Source organism: Cibotium barometz, chromosome 58, assembly GCF_041138505.1.
Source record: "Cibotium barometz isolate CiBa-2024 chromosome 58, ASM4113850v1, whole genome shotgun sequence".
Classification (NCBI taxonomy): domain Eukaryota; kingdom Viridiplantae; phylum Streptophyta; class Polypodiopsida; order Cyatheales; family Cibotiaceae; genus Cibotium; species Cibotium barometz.
Window position 1 is genome coordinate 7,730,267 of NC_141103.1, and position 19,399 is coordinate 7,749,665.

Consider the following 19,399-nt stretch of genomic DNA (forward strand, 5'->3'; position numbering starts at 1 on the left):
AGGCTTCACCATCCAAGGAGTGGGGTTTTGAACCCACAACCTCAAGCTCCAAGGCAAGTGTGCTAGCCACTTCACCTTTTCACTTGTGTTGTTCTTCTCTTCAAAAGAGCTCTACTTATTCTTTCAAGGGAGGACACAAACTACAAGGAAAGTGACACAAACTACAAGGAAAGTGACCTTTTCACCTTCAACTTTCCTTCTTTCAATTTGTGAGGAGTTTTCTATGCTCCAAGTTTGGAAGTTTTTGGTGGACGGATCTTCAACGACATGCTACATGCAACACACTTTTTTGCATGCATGTGTTGATTGACGACTCAAGTGGTGATTTCTTCTCGATTTCCGTGCATGCAAGAGGACTTCTTCTACGACGCTTCAATTGGAGTTCACTTTTGAAGGTAATCCGTTCTCTATTTGTAAGCACGTGCATACCATGGCCTCAGCGGAACCGTCTCATGTTCACTTCGATTTTGAGAATGATATGCATGATGTTAGTGAGGCACACCCTTTGGGTGGTGGTGTGGGTGATTCGCGACAGGCCGTTGCGCCTGATCGGGATGACAACATGACCGATGCCGAAGGGGGTGCGAGTCCAATAGATGATTATGGTTTGGTAGACACGGTAGAGTTTGGGCGTCTCACTTCAAGGGTAGTTGCACTTGAGCGCACTATAACAAATGTCAATACCAATCTCACAAACATGAGCACGCTTTTTACTGAATTTATGGCACGTTTTGCAAGTGGATCGGCGGCAAGTGGAGGGCCTATTCCGATAGTTATGCCTCCTCTTGTTCCAAATCCTATAGTAGAATCTATTGCACCATCTGCAACGCAGGAAGGGGCTATGTTGAAAAATGTGAAGCCGCCTGTGTTTAAGGGAGAGGAGCGCGATCGTAACAAGGATGCGGTCCATACATTTTTACACAAGTGGACGGACTTGCATCGCTTACGCCGCACTCCCGCTGCTGTTATGGTCACTGAGACGAGTCTCACACTTGAAGGTAAAGCCTACAAGTGGTGGATGAGTCTACCTATTGAAACTCGCCCTAAGACTTGGGAGGAGTTTGTGACAGCATTTAAAAAGGAGTTCTTACCACAAAACGAGAAAGATCGGAGTTGGACAGCCTGGGACAAGTGCAAGATGGAAGGTCTTACACTTAATCAGTATGTGTCCAAATACCGTGAAGTCATTCTCAAGCTAGATGGTTTGGACGACTTTCAAAAGGTTCGTGGGTTTGTTAGAGGCCTTGATAAAGAATATCAGGCAAAGGTTAAAACCCAATATCCTAAAACTTTGGAAGCGGCTATCCAAAGTGCCCTTATCTTTGATGACACCATGGATAAGAAGGGCATGGATAGACCGGCCAAATTCAATGGCTCGCAATTTAATGCTAATAAGCGTAAACTTGCCAGCAATTCTACTGAAAACACAAAGAAGTCTAAAGGGTCAAGTGGTCCGTTGTCTTCACAAGACTTTGAACGGGCCAAGAAGGAGAAACTATGTTATCATTGCTTAGGTAGTGATCATGAGAAGAAAAATTGTCCACAGTTGCCTCGCAAGAATAAGGATAAGGAGAAGGTCAAGGAGAAGGCTGTACACATGGTGCAAACACTTCCCTTGGATGCTGATCCTAAGTATTCTGCGGTAGAGGTTTCGCACACTGCCGAGATGCATGAGTGTAATCTCACTGCATCTATGTGGCAAGAGACAGTTGGACCACATGATTTGGTCCGTATGCATGGCTCCATTTATGGTCATCGAGTACGTATTCTCATTGATGATGGTGCCACGCACAATTTTTTGAACTATGCATTAGTTAAGAAATTAAAGTTGCCGGAGACAAAGAGTTCTCATCGTTATGTGGTGTCCACCATTCAGGGGGATGATCACGATGTGTGGGATACTCTAGTACGGCAAGTGCCTGTGTTTGTGCAAGAACACACTATGGTTCTTGACTTCCAAGTGATGAATATGTCTCGTGCGGATGTCATCTTAGGACGGGAGTGGTTATATGGGTTAGGGTCATCACTCAAAAGGAGTTATGAACATAATACGTTTACGTTTGAGGCCAATGGTAAGCATGTTTTACTTATTGGGGAACGTGATGTACCCCCAACACCACTCATATGTAATGCCGAACTCTCTTTTTTGGAGCATAGTAATCAAATAGAAGAAGTCTATTTTTGTTATTCTGTGTCTCAAACTAGTGGGTTTGATGTGCATGATGTTTCTTCTTCAAATGAATCTTCCTCAGCGATGCCTTCTTTCTCTTTACCTTCTTCTAAAATCTCTTTAAATAATCTTAAGCAACCAGTTAATGCTTTGTCTTTGCAACAACTGTTACAAGAATTTAAAGATATTTTTCCTAATGAATTACCAGAGGGTTTGCCACCCGAACGAGCTTTGCCTCATCGCATTGATGTCGTTCCGGGCACCAAACCAATTAGTAAGCCGTCGTACAGGCTTAGTGCGACTGAAGCAGCTGAGGTGGAACGTCAGCTTGCTGACTACCTTAGTAAGGGCTTCATTCGCCATAGTGCTTCACCATGGGCATCGCCCATTCTTTTGGTGAAGAAAAAGGATGGATCCATGCGCATGTGTGTGGATTATCGCTCCTTGAATGCGGTAACCATTAAGAACAAATACCCGCTACCTAAGATAGATGAGTTGTTTGATCAACTCAAAGGTGCGAAGTATTTTTCTAAAATTGATTTACGTTCAGGATATCATCAAGTGCGTATTAACGCTGATGATATAACCAAGACTGCGTTCCGAACTCACTTTGGACACTATGAGTTTTTGGTTATGCCGTTTGGGCTTACTAATGCCCCGGCAACGTTTATGACGCTTATGGATAGCGTACTAAGGCCGTACTTAGGCAAATTTGTCATTGTCTTTCTTGATGACATTTTGGTCTATAGTTCAACTTTAGAAGAGCATTTGGAACACTTACGAAAAGTTTTTCAGTTACTACGCGAGAATGCACTTTACGCGAAAGAAAGTAAGTGTGAATTTCTCAAGGATAGCATACAATACCTAGGTCATGTAATTTCTGCAGACGGAATTGCTATGGATGCTAGTAAGGTTGATGCTATTATGCGATGGCCAACACCTCGAAGTAAGGAAGAACTTCAAATCTTCTTGGGAATGGCAGGATTTTATCGCAAATATGTGAACGGTTATGCAAAGATTGCCGCTCCCATGACTGATCAATTGAAAGGCGCGGCAATTACCTTTCAATGGCGTGAGGAGCAACAACGTAGCTTTGATAAGCTTAAAGTTGCTTTGGCTACAGCTCCCATCTTGGCAATTGTGGATCCTCAAAAACCATTTGTGATTGAAACGGATGCCAGTGCTAAGGCAGTGGGTGCGGTTCTCATTCAAGATGGTCATCCTGTTGCCTATGAGAGCAAGAAGCTCAATCGTGCTCAACAAAACTACTCAGCTTATGAGCGTGAGCTCTTTGCCATCATATATGCCTTACGAAAATGGCGACATTACTTATATGGTGCACAATTCGAGCTTGTTTTTGATCACGAAAGCATAAAGTGGTTTATGAACCAAACAGATTTGCAGGGTCGAAAGGCCAGATGGGCTGAGATCCTTCAGGAGTATGATTGCAAACTACGCTATCGCAAAGGACGTTACAATATTGTAGCTGATGCCTTGAGTCGTATGCCGGAGATTAATTCGCTGCTATTCACAGAGTTGAAAAGCGAATTGTTAGAATCTTTACGAGGCAAATGCAAGCAGGATTCAACATACTCAAAGGTGTGGAATCATGTTCAAATGAGGGATCCCTCTCACTCAAACGGTAGTGTTTCCAGTTCTTCCACACATGGTTCTTCTTTATCACAAGATGAACTACAGCGATGGAAAAACTTTTCCATCGATGATGGATACTTACTCCACAAGGGGAGAGTTTGTGTTCCATTGGACTTAGACACTAGGCGCCAAATTCTTTTTGAGTGTCATGATAGTCCAAGTGCAGGTCATGCGGGCATTCGCAAAACGTATGCTCTCGTAAGAAAGCATTTCTATTGGCCTGGACTTCACAAGGATGTTACTGACTATGTTCTGCAGTGTCAGAAGTGTCAAGTGAACAAAGCAGAACGTCTTAAAGCTGGCGGGTTACTGCATCCATTAGAGATTCCTGACGGAAAGTGGGAAAGTATCTCTATGGATTTTATAACGGGCTTGCCCACAACGAATCGTGGACATGATGCCATTTGGGTAATCGTGGATCGATTAACCAAGCTTTGTCGGTTTGTGCCTACTAAGAAAACAGTTACAACTCCAGAATTGGGACGCCTTTTCGTGGAGAATGTTTACCGACTTTATGGCTTACCATCCAATATTGTCAGTGATCGCGATCGCAAGTTTAACAGCCATTTTTGGCGAGCAGTATTCAGTAAGTTGGGTACTATGTTGAACCTTAGTACAGCTGATCATCCGCAGACAGATGGTCAGACTGAACGGGTTAATCAAGTGCTGGAAGATATGCTTCGGGCATATGTCAGCAAAAAACAATCTGATTGGGAGTCTTATTTGCCTATTCTTGAGTTTGCTTACAATAGTGCAAAGCATGTCTCGACAGGCTTTAGCCCTTTCATGTTGATGTATGGTTTTCAGCCACGTTCACCAGTGTCGGTGGGACTGGCGAATGAGAAAATCAGTCAGGTTAAGGATTTTATCCAAGACCATATGGATATGTTGCGCCTTGCACGATTAAATGTTCGTCAAGCGCAAGATCGTTACAAGAAGTTTGCGGACCAGAAACGTAGGCCACTTCACTTTCAAGAAGGTGATTGGGTGTTTCTGAAGGTACCAGAAAACTCCATCAGTTTAAAAACGGGTCCCGTACCAAAATTGTCGCCCCGATTTTGTGGACCGTTTAAGATACTCAAGAAGGTGGGCCCAGTAGCCTATAAACTTGAGTTACCAGCACATTCCAAGGTTCATCCCATCTTTCACGTAAGCCGTTTGAGGAAACGCCTTATGGGTCATGAAAGGCCGGTGGATGATTCTTTCTTGGTAGAATATGTGGAACCCCCAATACTGCCTCATGAACCAGAAAGAGTATTGGATTATCACATGTTACGTACTCGCCACCAAGTTTGGAAACAAGCTCTTATCAAGTGGAAGGACCGTCCAGAGGAAGGCTCCACTTGGGAAAACATTAGTGTGATGAGGAAACGTTTCCCCACTTTTGTTTTCGAGGACGAAAACTCTTTTCGAAGGGGGGAGTAATGTCAGGACTATGGTCCTACGGAAGTCGAACCCTAGCATAAGTTAATAGCTTTCGGAGTCTCGAGAGTATTATTAGTGCTAGCGGGGTTCAGGGGTTAATGGGCGTTAGGGTTTGGTCCATGTGTGTACACATTTAAGTTAGCACGGCTCTTAAGTAAGATGGGCGGCCGGGCTAGGAGGTGTGGACACAGGCCAGGGTTTTGCTATAAAACCCAACGAGAAACCCTAACTCGTCATTATATGGTTGGGAGGTGAACCGACTTCCACCCTCTCTTCTTCTCCACGCCGAGGCTATGGCGGCTTGAGGAAGACGCAGCCGTAGCGGAGGCGTTACAGGTGGAGTGTGGGTACCCTCGATGGCTTTGTTGCATCTAGCATGCCAAATGTGCCAAGTTTCTATAGCGGCTACTACAAATCTCCCATCTTTGGCATGAGCCTGGTCGCCAGTCACCTATCGATGGGGTTGTGATTGATACTATTGCAATACGATGGTGGGAGACCTAAAGGGCTAGTCCTCCCCCATCCTTTTCATAACTCCTATCAACTCTAGCCTCAGTGGCTCAAGCGACAGTACCCCAAGTGATGATTCGGGTCGATGTGCTCCATCAGAGGTTTCTCCGATTGTGATGAGAGGTGCAGAGTGGGAAGTCATGTGGCATTCACCTCCTACAATACCATTGGAGGGAAGGTGGAGAGATGGAGAGTGGGATGAGACATGGAAGGTGACTCCCATCACAACACCCGCCCCGAGCGGCACAAAAATGTACTCAATCTTCTATCGTCTACCATATTGAACAGAGTTAAGAATAAATTGTCTTTGGATCCAATGTACATTTTTAAGAATGTGGCATCAATGATTTGGGACCATCTAACTGATAAAAAAGACACCATGCAATAAGGGATGACCTAAAGGATATCGGACACATGGAAAATGCATGGCCAAGGGTAGCTTGAGAGGTTCACCTAAAAATTATGTAAGTACAGCAAATGAAGGGGTTTTTAATTCAAAATTTTAAGATAAATTTATTGATATACATTTACAAAAAAAAGGTTTTTTTACATAAATACATTTACAAAAAGGGATTTTTTATTGATTTTTAAAAAAAAACCTATAAATCTATAAGAAAAAAGGGTCATTTTATTCGTGAGAAATTTACATGTTAGGGGGTTTTTTTAATACCCCTTGAACGCACGTAATATATAGGGTTTCTTAGTAGAACACCCCTCAAGAGGGGTAGTCAATGACAAGGTGGTTTTACATTAAAGGCGCCATGGAGGTTGACAAGGTAAGAGGAAAAGAATGACAAGAATCAAATTTCATCTTTTCGTACACCAACCGGTGTAATGCACTCATTAAAGGGTGCATTTACAATAATAAAAAAGAAGGGTGAGCATCAATTGTATAGTCTCAAATCACATGATTAACACAAGATGATGTAGGTACGTACATAACTATATTTAATTTTTGGGCACTCCTTGGTTTATGTTGTGTGGACCCTATATTGATCTTTTATTGTTTTCTAAAATTGATTTCACTAGTTCATACTTCCAATATCAATTGGTGCATGCGGAGAAGAGAAAGCTCGGAATGCCATCTATAAATTAGGTAGACTGGCAAGGTGAGTTCCAATCAAAACTATAGATTTGTGCGTTTGGTATAACATATAGCTTTGAAATTATCTAATCTTCTTTAATTTATCATTTCTTCCTTTGTTAAATATGTGGATAGTGTCAAAGGAGATTCATCCAAATTCCATTGAAAAGGCTCTAGTTGAGTCAATTGAGGCGGTGTGTATGGTTGAAGAAATCTTTCCAAGAATCATACTCATAACTCAATTGCACCTTCTGGTACATTTGGTGAGGTGGCTATATGTGGCATTCTTCATAAACTAGTGGATATTCTTTCTTAAACGCTTCATGAAAACCTTAAAGGGATTTGTGAGGCAAAGGGCAAGGCCAGAAGGAAAAATGGCAGAGGGATGATTGGTGCAATAATCCCTCATATACATCTCTAAATATTTAAAATAAATTGATTTGTCTATGCCCAGTGCATAATGATGAGGATGAACGAATGGTGTCTAGTTTGATCACATCTAGCATTAGAGCTCTAATTTGGTTATGACATACAAGGTGTCTGTTGCCCTTTAGTGTAAGCTTCTAGAAAACTCCTTATTTTTAGGATCAAACAAAGTTATTTACAACAAGGCTTTGAGCATGAACTTAGGCTTGAGAAAGGGATTATCAATATGGATCATGCTTTCCTACTCATCCAATGGATCTAGCATCACCTCTTATTGCGCATGCATGAGAAAGGGATTATCAATGTGGATCATGCTTTCATACTCATCCAATCGTGCAAGCATCACCTCTTATTGTGCGTGCATGTTGATGTTCAGCTCGCACCAATGTCTTCAACCTAATTTTAGAGAGCTTTTGTATTTTGTTGTGCGAGGGTTAGAGGCTTAGTGGACAGAAATAATAGTTAGTAATGCTATCCTCAACATCAACATTGCAAGTATCACAATGTTTTGGAAAGTGAGGTAGAAGAAGTGTTGAAGTGAGAGGGTGGCTAAAAAGATATATAATTAGATTATCTCTCATCCTCATGGGCAAGGGGAGGTGGTGGCTTAGTGGATTGAAAGAATATGCTGCGTCCTCTTCTTTGGAAGATATATTAGTAGGATAATGTGCTCATCACTAGTAGGATACTCAATGTGTTGTCTAGCAAAGTCATAGACCAAGCTAGATCAAAGCTTTTATAAATTTTATGGAGTGCTCACAAGGTATTAAGTGCTTTGGGAATGAGCTTTACTGGTTACCTCTCTTTGTCCTTGAATCTCTGCAATTGAGGGATGCTTTTTGTACCTTCAGCTCTTCTACTTGGCCTATATTTATCTATGCATCCAATTCTTCATGGTAGTTATGGCATCTTCTACCATAGAGAGCTTGGCCTACATTATGGAAAGCTTGTCGGATTCTTGATTGAGTTACATCTCATGGGTTACCTGGGAATTCTGTGCAATCCTAAGATTTTAGTCTTGACTTCTTCTTGTAAATCCTATAGTGTCTGCTTTTGGGCAGCTAGCTCTCTTAGAAGAGATGCATTATCTTCCTATAAATACTTTTCTCTAGAATCGATTTTCTATTTTTCTATGGCTCTCTCTGCAACCATACCTACATCTGCAAAGCTCTTTTCTTTATTTGTGAGAACTTATTTTAGTTGTTGTACTGCATTATGTTGCATACTTAGATTGCAATCAAGGATATGCCTAGTCAAGATATTGAGGTCTACTATCCAATCTTCATGAATCTTGTCATACACATGGGTTTCTTCTATATACTTATCAAGGGATTCATACATTGATGTTAAGCACTGTTTGATCCCCTTAATCATTTTTTATAGTTTTGTAAGATTTTTTGGTAGCTTTGGGTGCTGTGCAAAAAGTGCACAAAAAGATTTCATCTCTTTGCCACGGGTTTTTGTTTTGGGTGATCATCCTCTTCCTTATCATGATTAGGCAGCACATTGATCAACACATCACTTATGTGAAACATAGGCTATGTCACATTTTCACATAGGCTATGTCACAGGCACACTTCAATGTACCTCAGCACCTCTAATCCTATGGATATGTCAGCATGTGTTATGAATTGTAAATTAGGATCATACTTGGTGGAGGGGAAGATGGCATGTTTTAATGGACCTCTTCTTCTTGTTGTGGGGTTTGGTTGGCATCCTTGGCCACATCTTTTTTTTCCTTTCTCCTTCCTTGCTTTAGTGTCTCTTTCTTTAGGGTTGCGAGTACTTCCTTTATTTTGGAATAAGTGTTATGCCCTCGTCTTCCACTGCCATCATGGTCGGCGGGACATGTTTCACAGGTTCTCAGTTAACTGTGTCATCGGCTAACCTTTGTTGAGTTGGAATTTCATTCTGATTGTTGAGTTGTCGGCATAGGTTTCTGTGTGCTGACATGTGTGGCTTTCGCCACACACACATGCCCGAAATGGTCATCAGTTGGCCATTTTCTAGCTCACGGCTCCCGCCGACTGCCGCCGATCAAAATAGCCTCCCGCTAACCATTCCGGACTCCTTCATACCTTCTTTATCTGGGGGCCCCCACAATCTCTTCTTACACATTCTCTAGTAGTGCTATACCTTCTATGTGGTTCATTACCTTAGTCAACAAATAGAGGTGGGCAACCTTGCATCATGCATGTATGTGCCTTTAGATAATTATACATTTCTTTTGTGATGTGATAAGCCTAATCATTTGGCTGACCTTTGTGTGTCTTGTGAAGCATGTTTCACGCAACCCTATTATACCTGTGTCTGGAGTTGAACTGCAAAAAAGGAACCAAAAAAGGAACTCACAGATTCCTTCAAATAAAGAGTTGTTTAGGAAAGCACACAACTCAATGAAGCAGGGATGAACTACACTACCACTGAAAGTGTTATGGAAATATATTTTAAGCCCTCTTAAAAATATTATTCTACCCTCTTAGATAATTTGAACAAGCTTAGATTATCTTTATGTCATGCCAAATTATGTTAATATCATGGGTGATGCCATTATAAATATTAATATGTTTGGTGGATATTGACGTATGTTTGGGGTCTCCAATCTTTGTTTTACTTGGTTCGTATGTAGAGGTGATTCTCGGGTTACTTACGCCTGGCAAACATGTGTGTGATGATGGTTTGTATACTTATAGAATATTTATTTCACCAATTTATTATTGGTTATTTAATAGGTGAAGAGGATTTCGAGGATTGAAGAGAAGTTACACAAATGTATTACTTGGTACACCATTTTTGTAAACAAGCTTTGTATATACTTGTGTTAGCTTGTGCACATTTTGATTTATTTTCAAAAAGCCATAGTTTATCAAGCATAAACTTGATCTTTAATATTTTGTAAAGCGTCATATACTTTAAACCCAAGCCTTAGTTTATGGGCACTCTATTTTTGAAGATGAGAGAGTGTCGTGCAACAAAAGTACCTTTTGCATTTTTGGAGGCTATGGCCTAAATTGGAATAAAGTATCTCATAAATACTCATATATGGGGGAAATAGGCCATACACACATGAGGGGGGATGATTGCACCCAATCTTGGAGTCGTGCTGCTTTGTGAGCTAATTTTTTTTCTCTCTCTTAATTATTGAATATGTTGAACATGTGGTGTTTGATGAATTATTTGAATTAAATTAATTCTTGCAAGTTTATTTAAATTCTCTCCCTAGAAATTTAGATCTGTGACAGTGGTATCAGAGCTAGATCTAGGGAGATGGGGACAAGAATTGAGAGCTAAAAAGCTTGATTCAAAGGTTTTTGAAGGGTTTCTTCTATTAACCAAGGGGCAAAGACCAAAGGTTAAGAGAAGGGTGGCAAACCACTCTACAAAAAACCACAAAACCACTTTCTACATGAAAAGCGATTTTCCCAAATTCTTAGCCTCTTCTTGATCCATCCATATAGATGAAATCTACAATTGATAGGGATCCGGCTTTTAGCTTTTGGATTGCTAAACCACTGCTGGAGAGAGAAATCTATAATGGACGGTGCTTGTGTCTCCATAAACCAATTTATGAGAATATGCAGGCTGGAAAGTTTAAGAAATTGAAGCTTAGTTAATTAAACTTCTATTCTTTCTTCTTTTCTTTTCTTTCTTTTTCTCTCCACGGTGACGTGCTTTCCCAATAGAGCCCCCACGATTTTTCATTTTTTTTCAATTGGCCGGCAATGGACTACGCTGTGCGGATTCTTCCAGGGAGAAGGAGAGTCGTTCTCCAAAGCTTTATAAAGCTTTGATAATAAAGCTTTAATAAGCTTTTTCTTTTAATAGAGAGAGAGAAAGCTTTATATACATATATATATATATATATATATATATATATGTATATATGTATATATGTATATGTATATATATATATGTATATATGTATATGTATATATGTATATATGTATATATGTATATGTATATATGTATATATGTATATATGTATATGTATATATGTATATATATATATATATATATATATATATATATATGTGTGTGTGTGTGTGTGTGTGTGTGTGTGTGTGTGTGTGTGTGTGTATGTATGTATATATGTATATATATATATATAACGTCTCTACTCCCCTTGTGGCACATTCGGGTGGCGAGTTCCAAGAAGAAAGAGACTCCTTTATTTCTTTTAAAAGCCTAGCAAGCTTTGCATAAAACTTTACAGCCTACCCTTAAAGCAATTTAAGAGAACTCATTACTCTCCACAAAGGTAACAATTCAAAAAAATTTAGAAATCTCAAATTCCTTGAAGGACGAAATCAAAGCCAACCATTCGTGATGAGTGACGAATTCAAAGGCTAAATTATCTGTCTTTATTTATTTATTTGTAATGGCTACCTTACCCATACCACCCACGGTGTACAAGAACAAATCTTAGCACTTCAAGAACAAATTACTAGTGAACGAGAACTCCGATGCAAATTAGAGCATCAAGTCAAGCATACCAAACGCAAACGTGATGCTTCTAATTCTTGCAACTCAGATGAGGAGGAAAGTGATCATATTAAACGCACAGTTAACGCTACATTGTGTGCTCAAAATTCTAGGAAATTCTCGCTAATCAACCAAAAAGCATTCACTTTCCAAAATTATGATGGCAAGAAGGATGCACAAATCCTCATTGCATGGATTAGCCCCACAACTAGATGACTATTTCTCTGGCGAGAAGTTCTCAGAAAAGGATAAAATTAAATGTGCTTGTAATCATTTGATCAAAAGTGCGAGTTTATGGTGGAGCGTGATTAAGCAAGGTAAACATCGACCTTCAACATGGAAAGAGTTCCAAAAACTGTTAAAGAAACATTTTCTACCATCTCAGTACAAAGCTAAAGCACGTCAACGATGGGACACTCTACGCCAGATTGATAAAGAGAATGTCCAAGCTTATATTGACAAATTTTGGGATATTCTTTTACAAGTTTAAGTAATTGAAAAAGTCAAGGAAAAAGATCAATGTAGGAAATTCATTATTGGACTTAAGTCTACCATTAGGGCTGATGTTAACATGTTTTATCCACATGACCTTAGCACTGCTATGGACCTTGCCTTAAATTCAGAACGTAAAACGTCTATATCTAGAGATTTCAAGATGTAGGATAAATCTTTTACAAAATCTACTAAATCTTCTTTTCCTTCTAGCACTTTTGCTAAATCCAAGATGCAAAAGGGTAAAGATGTGGCTAAAGGAGGTACTCGGAAGGACAACAACAACGAACCTTCGAATAGCCAACCAAAGAATTGAATCTTCAGATGCTACAATTTTCATAAGAAATGACACCTCGCGTAGGATTTTCGTGCAAAAAGAAGAATTCCACATCGATGGCTCGACTCAACGTTATTGAACAAGACGAAGAAGATTCTTTCAAGCAAGAGGGTAACTCTGATTTCGACTATTCAAATCAAGGTAAGATTTCAATTCATGCTTTATTGAGAATTCAAGGAAAATCAATTTCTATATTGCATGATGCTGGTAGTTCGCATGATTTTATTTCTGAAAAAGCATTGAAAGCACTTAATCTAGATGCATCATACTCTAGTTGCACTTCAAGGTACTAAGTACAACTCCACCAAGGAGGTTAAAGATTTAGAATTACAAATGGGTTCACTAAAAGAAAAAAGAACATTCCTAGTGGCACATTTACAAGGTGAGGATGTCATCTTAGGTATGCCATGAAGACATGAGCATAAACCCTAGATTTACCATGACACCCATACCATATGGTTAATAAAAGATGACCAAGAAATTTATCTTCAATGCCAGACCAAGGGTAAATTAGGTCTATTTTTTACTCATACTCAAGAAAGAAGAGCTATATGGAAAAAGGAGAAGACATTTTTATTTTTGTCAACCAGCTTACTGCTCAGGATGACTCCAAATCAAATGTCTCTCATGACCCTTTCATCTCTAAGTTCTGTAATTGCTTCATAGATGATTTACCACCTGGCTTACCAAGACCTCGTCCAAAAGACCATAGAATTGAAATAATTCCTGGTAGCTCACCGCCATGTAAAGCTTTTTATAGAGTTACCATGCTTGAGCAAAATGAGATCCAAAGGAAAGTCAAAGAACTATTAGATAAAGAATTGATTAGACCCAGTAGTTCTCCATTTGGTGCTCCAGTTCTTCTCGTTAAAAAGAAGAATGGAACATATCGATTGTGTATCGATTATCGTGCACTAAACAAGATTACTGTTAAGAATCGATATCCGATACCTCAAGTGGATGAATTGCTAGATGAGCTTAAAGGATCCCAAGTCTTTAGCAAGATCGACCTAAAGTCCGGTTATCATCAGATTAGAATATAGACGAAGGAGATATCTTCAAAATTGCCTTCAAGACCCAAACTGGCCATTATGAGTTTTTAGTTATGCCATTCGGGTTTAACTAATTCTCTAGCTACTTTCAACAGAATGATGAATAAGATATTCTTGAAATATCAAAATTTTGTTGTAGTGTTGTTTGATGACATCTTAGTTTTCAGTAAGAATCATCAAGAACATGAACAACATTTGGAAACGTATTCTCACTTCTTCAAGAGAATCAGCTCTATGTCAATTCTGAAAAGAGCAAATTATTTCAAGAAGAAATTGAATATCTAGGACACATTGTCTCTGCTGATGGTATTCGAGTAGATCCCAAAAAGATCCAAAGCATTACTATTCGGCATAGACCACGTGATATTCACGAACTCTGATCTTTTCTTGGATTATGTAGCTACTACAGGAAGTTCGTTAGAAATTTTGCATACATTGCACATCCTTTGACGAACCTTCTTAACAAAGCTAGACATTCTGATTGGACTAGTAGACAGGATCATTCCTTTGCTGGATTTAACAAAGCATTGACCCATGCACCAGTTCTTACATTACTTTTAACGATCATTCTTTGTGTAGTTACTGATGCAAGTGGGCAAGGCTTTAGTGCTGTTCTTATGCAAGATGGACATCCCATTGCAAAACATTCTATTTCTCATGCTCAAGAAAAGTATGTTAAGCAAGCAAATCGTAAACGTAGAGCCATATCTTTTGAACTTGGAGACTGTGTACTATTGAAAATTGAAAAGCGTCGACTTAAAAGTGTTGAAAAATTCCCATCTACTATTAAGCTTGCACCAAGATTTTATGGACCTTTTAGAGTGATCCACAAAATTAATGATGTTGCATATAAACTTGAATTACCTTCTCATTGGCAGATTCATAATGCATTTCATGTTAGCTTATTAAAACCTTTCAGAAGACCACTTCCCACTAATCCAATATATGAAGAACCACCTCTTATTGAAGGAGAGTAAGAAATTTTACTCCCACATATTATCATTGACCATCAAATTACTCAAATTCAAACTGGGAGCCACTATAGCAGATATTTAATATCTTTTCACGTACATATTTGAACCTTCTAGGTCTTCCAATTCACTCAAGCAATTCAATAAGCTTAATGCTTTACCCTTTTATGCAATTATGCTATCAATTAGACCCAATTGTTCACCTATGTTTGTGGTTTTTAGAATTTTTTAAAACCCAAAAAAACAAGGCAAAAACCTACAACCTCAAGTGGGATGCAAAAATTGACAAAGAATTTCCACTCTTCTCCAATCATCTATATCTACTTCTCGAGCTCTCAACATCACTCAAAGAGCAATGGCATAAGAAAAATAGAACTCAAAAGGGGGAGGTAACACTCCAAAAGAGTGTGAAAGGAGCTTGGTTGTTCATCTATCTATGTAATACGAGGCCATACATTCAGTTTACGGTCTCCCATTTGAGCAGGTTTATGCATAGATCCAAAAGTAAGCATTGGTAGGCCTATTGCCAATGCATCCCTGGCAGCAATGCCAAGATTGTTATGTCCCTTTCCTACCCCTTTCTACTCTCCTTATCAATGGAAGCAAGAAAGAAATACAACCATGGTGGGAAACTTGCTCGGTCCTCTTCAAGTCCACAAGCACAACTTATTGTTGAAGCTCCACCTCCTTGAATCTCACCTCTAAGTTGTCACCATTTGGGTTGCATCCATCACTTAGAAGGTAGCACCAATAAGATTAAGCATGCATGATAAATTCACTAAATATGCTAACTATATCAATAATAATCACATAAACATGACTGATTGAGTTTACAAATGATATCATAACCCATCCATTCACAAACTCAACTTAACAAACATCATATGGTACTAGCTCACCCACACATGCTCTAACGGCGGATGTTACAAGTTGGCCAGTATTATTATAATAGACTCCATTATCACTAATCATGTTTAACCAAGCTAAGTGATTGTCACCAATCAAACTTTAGCTACAATTAAATAACATAATTAACTGAATTATCATTTGTTAGTAGGATTAAGCAAAAATGATTCATTAACCGAATAATCTAAACTAAATTAACAATGTGTTATATCTTCATCACTAGAATAATCATTTATTTAGCTCGCTTCTGGCATACTCAATTGTTTTGTTTTACGAGCCAAGATTTACATGGCACAAAATGCGTCCCATAAACACATAACGAGAATGCTTTCGTCAGTAGTAACGGGGGTTTACATGGTACAAAATGTGTCCCATAAACTCGAAAGGAGAGCGCTTTTGTCACTAGTTAAAAAGAAACTCAATCAAAACTCTTTAAGAAGGCCCAAAATTAGCATTCATTATTATTATTATTTTAAACTCCCACTATTAGATCTTCATGGATGTTGCAAAACGCAACTCGTACCTCAAAGTGATAGTTAGCAAGGTAACTCCTTGAGCTCCACATACCAAGCTATACCACATCCAAGCCTCTAAAGGTCAGCAGCGTTGTTGGAGGCACAAGGTTACTACCAAGGCAATGCTACCTTGTGGTTACCAAGAGTGAACCATGGCCACGAAGCTGAGGCAACACAAATCCTCAAGGAAACAACAAAAATATACACAATATGCCACTAGCAAGACCAACGAAAGTATACACAACATGCTACTGGCAAGACCGTGAGGGTACGACAACTATTAATAGCCCAAGGGAAATGTCAAAAAGATCAGAATTAAAGCAGCAAATGAAGCCTACACTAACATTCTTGGATCCACTAAATGATACGACAAACCAAGAGATCGAAGGAAAGGCACAGTAAAAAGATTGAGTTGCCTCTTGGTACCTATTACTTTTTCAACCTAATATTTTGCATTTTGGGCAGTCTGCTTGCTTCCTTCTAATCCTATGAGCTTGAAGCTTTCATAAGATCCACTTGTACAATCAACTCTTACAATCGTCCTGCATAAGTGCTTTTACAGAAGCCTTTTGTATCAAAAATGGAGTAGCCTAATATCATACACTCCCATTGAAATGTACATACAGATCTTTCCATCATTAGTATTACAACATGGATGTCTGATACAATATATACACAATAATACGTGGAGAGTCAGTATTTGACTGAAGCTTTAATGGCCTCCAACACCTGCATTACATTGAATATCTCAGTATAATGGCACTGCATGCAAAATCATTGATATTAAACATTAAAAGAGGTTAACCAAGTAAAGATTACTGCATATAATTTTATTGAGACGCTAATTATTTCTTAGATACCAGGGTAAAAACCCAACATGATCATTAACACACACATTCAAGCAGGAAACATTAATCCCCATGCAGAGCTTTTCTACCTTTCCTCTTTTTTCATTTTCTGCTAGTAAGTAAGTTCAAACAGTAGAGGACCACAGCTGGGCTTATTATTGAACCGGAAAAAGAACCTGCAATGCATCTACTAAAAGTCTCTATTTCATGGTCCTCAGCTTATTCCTAATCCTGAAAAAGCCAAATACTCACTTGTTACGTAGGGAGCTTCTACCAGTACCAATTGATGCCACAGCCTTCACTTTAGCCTCCTTTATCACTTTCTCAACTTCTTGGCATCTCTTCTCAAAAAGCTTCCTTTACTGCCTTCACCTAGCCTCCTTGTAACCTTCCCACCTCTCTGGAGTCTGAATCTCTTCAAAAACCTTACTTCTTTGCTCCAACATAACCAACCTTTGGATCAAGAGCTGCAAGCTTTTTCTATAGCGAAAAACTGGTTACTTGCCCCTATACTCATCGTACACACACAATGCTCCTCTTGATTCAAAACAACCCCCAAACCAAGGTAGTTTCAAACATACGAAATGCACGAAACGGCACAAGTTTAGTACGTGGTATAGAACGTTGCCGACCGATAAAGTACGTCAAAAACGTTATGTACTTTACAATGTTAAAATCATACATATGTATGTGTCTGTGTGTGAGAGATAGGTCAAGAAAGCTCGAAGTCTATATCTAATATGCTTTGATAGATAAGGAGTGATGTGTCAACACATGTCACATTCTAGTATTTCAACCTATCTAAGAATTTCAAAATTAGCAATCACAACATAAACAATGTCTAGACATACCCAAATACAACGTGATTGGAATTTGACAATTCAAGTAGATAGTAGAAACAAATGATAAATCAAAATCAAATGACAATGTCACATCTGTCTGATGTCATGACAATGTCACATCTGTCTGATGTCATGAGTGCAAACAGGCTATACAAAGCGATCACCAAACATAATAAATAGAAAAAAGGACACGAGGGAAGAAACCAAAACACAAATGTTTTTTAAGTTTGAAACGTTTGGAAATCTTCGGCAGTCCAAAAAGTACTAAATAATAAAAAACGAGTTTTAAATGCAACCTTGCCCCAAACAATCTCCACATGCATCATACTCAGCCACAAAAAGCCTATGCAAGTTTGGAATATTAAGAACAGGCCTGAGATGATGGCATCCTTCAACTTTTGAAAAGTTGTTCTTTCTGAATTGGACCAATGAAATGCAACTTTCATCTTCATTAAATCATGCAACAAAGAAGCCAAGAAAGTAAAGTGCCGAATAAATCGGTGATAGTAAGAACATAGACTAATGAAGCTCCTAACTTGATGAGCGTTTTGAAGCTCTGGCCAATCCTTAATAGCTTGAATCTTTGCAAGATCCATGCATACACCGTCTTTCGAAACAATATGCCCCAGATAATGAATTGCTGACAAAAAGAATTCACTCTTCTTTCCATTTATAAAAAGCTTGTGTTTCTTAATCTCTTCAAAAACAATGGCGAGATGTTCCTTATGCTCAACCTCACTCTTTGAAAAGATAATAATATCATCAAAGAAGATTCGTGTAAACTTGCGGTGAGGTCTAAAAATTCTATCCATTATTGCATTATTCTATTGAAAGTGGCGGGAGCATTTGTAAGACCAAATGGTACCCACCAAATATTCATAGAGCCCAAATGATGTTCTGAAAGCCGTTTTGTGTACATCTTGAGATACCACTCTAATTTGATGGTAGCCACTCTTAAGATCAATGCGACTGAAACAAGCAACTCCCTCAAGCTTGTCAAGAATATCATCGATTCTAGGAATCGGAAAACTGTTCTTGATGGTAATCTTGTTAAGTGTCCTGTAATCAACACACATTTTGTACAACTCATCCTTTTTCTACACAAACAAAACTAGAGAATAATAAGGCGAAGAACTTGGCCTAATCAACCCTTTCTCAAGAAGATCATACACTTGAGTCATAATTTCCTCCTGTTGAGCAGCACTCACCCTGTAAGGAGGTCGGTCAGGTGAGGAGCTACCAAGGATTATGCCAATACAATGATCCTCTAGCCTCTCTGGGGGTAATTATCCAGGAAGGGAGTCAGCAAAACAATCAGAATAATCACTTAAGAAATCAATCTTATCTTGATCTATGGGAGTTACAGAACCATGTTCAACATTATCATGTACAAAGTCCAAGTAAGAACAAGCTGATTTCTTTATTGCCTTGGAAAAAGAAATGTGGCTTACAACGGGTATGGTACTCCTAGTGGTACCCGCATCAATACAAACTTTCCTACCCCTATGAGTAAAGTTTACTTTCTTCTCTTTGTGCAAAATCTTGGGATCCAAACGATAATGCCATGGCATCCCAAGTATCACATCACATCCCGTAAGCGGTGCTACCAGAAAGTCTATATGATGCAAATATCCCTGAATCTGTATGCGAAGCTTCTCGATGATGGGAGTGACTTTGACTTCCTTG

At 39.0% G+C, this 19,399-nt stretch overlaps 1 protein-coding gene across 3 annotated transcripts in view; it reads right to left on the bottom strand.

Annotated features, from left to right (window-relative positions):
- Nucleotides 1–16,275: 16,275 nt before the first annotated feature.
- The window catches only part of LOC147605850 (2-oxoisovalerate dehydrogenase subunit beta 2, mitochondrial-like), a 46,059-nt gene continuing 42,935 nt past the window's right edge, over nucleotides 16,276–19,399 (bottom strand). Inside the window, exon 13 of one of the 3 annotated variants that reach the window (XM_086792941.1) lies at nucleotides 16,276–16,752. In XM_086792941.1, the coding sequence (XP_086649067.1) occupies nucleotides 16,717–16,752 (36 nt within the window). In that variant the 3' untranslated portion in view covers nucleotides 16,276–16,716. Of the gene's footprint in view, nucleotides 16,753–17,231; nucleotides 17,379–19,399 lie in introns of those variants that run through there. The other 2 variants (XM_086792944.1, XM_086792942.1) reach the window with 2 other exon arrangements.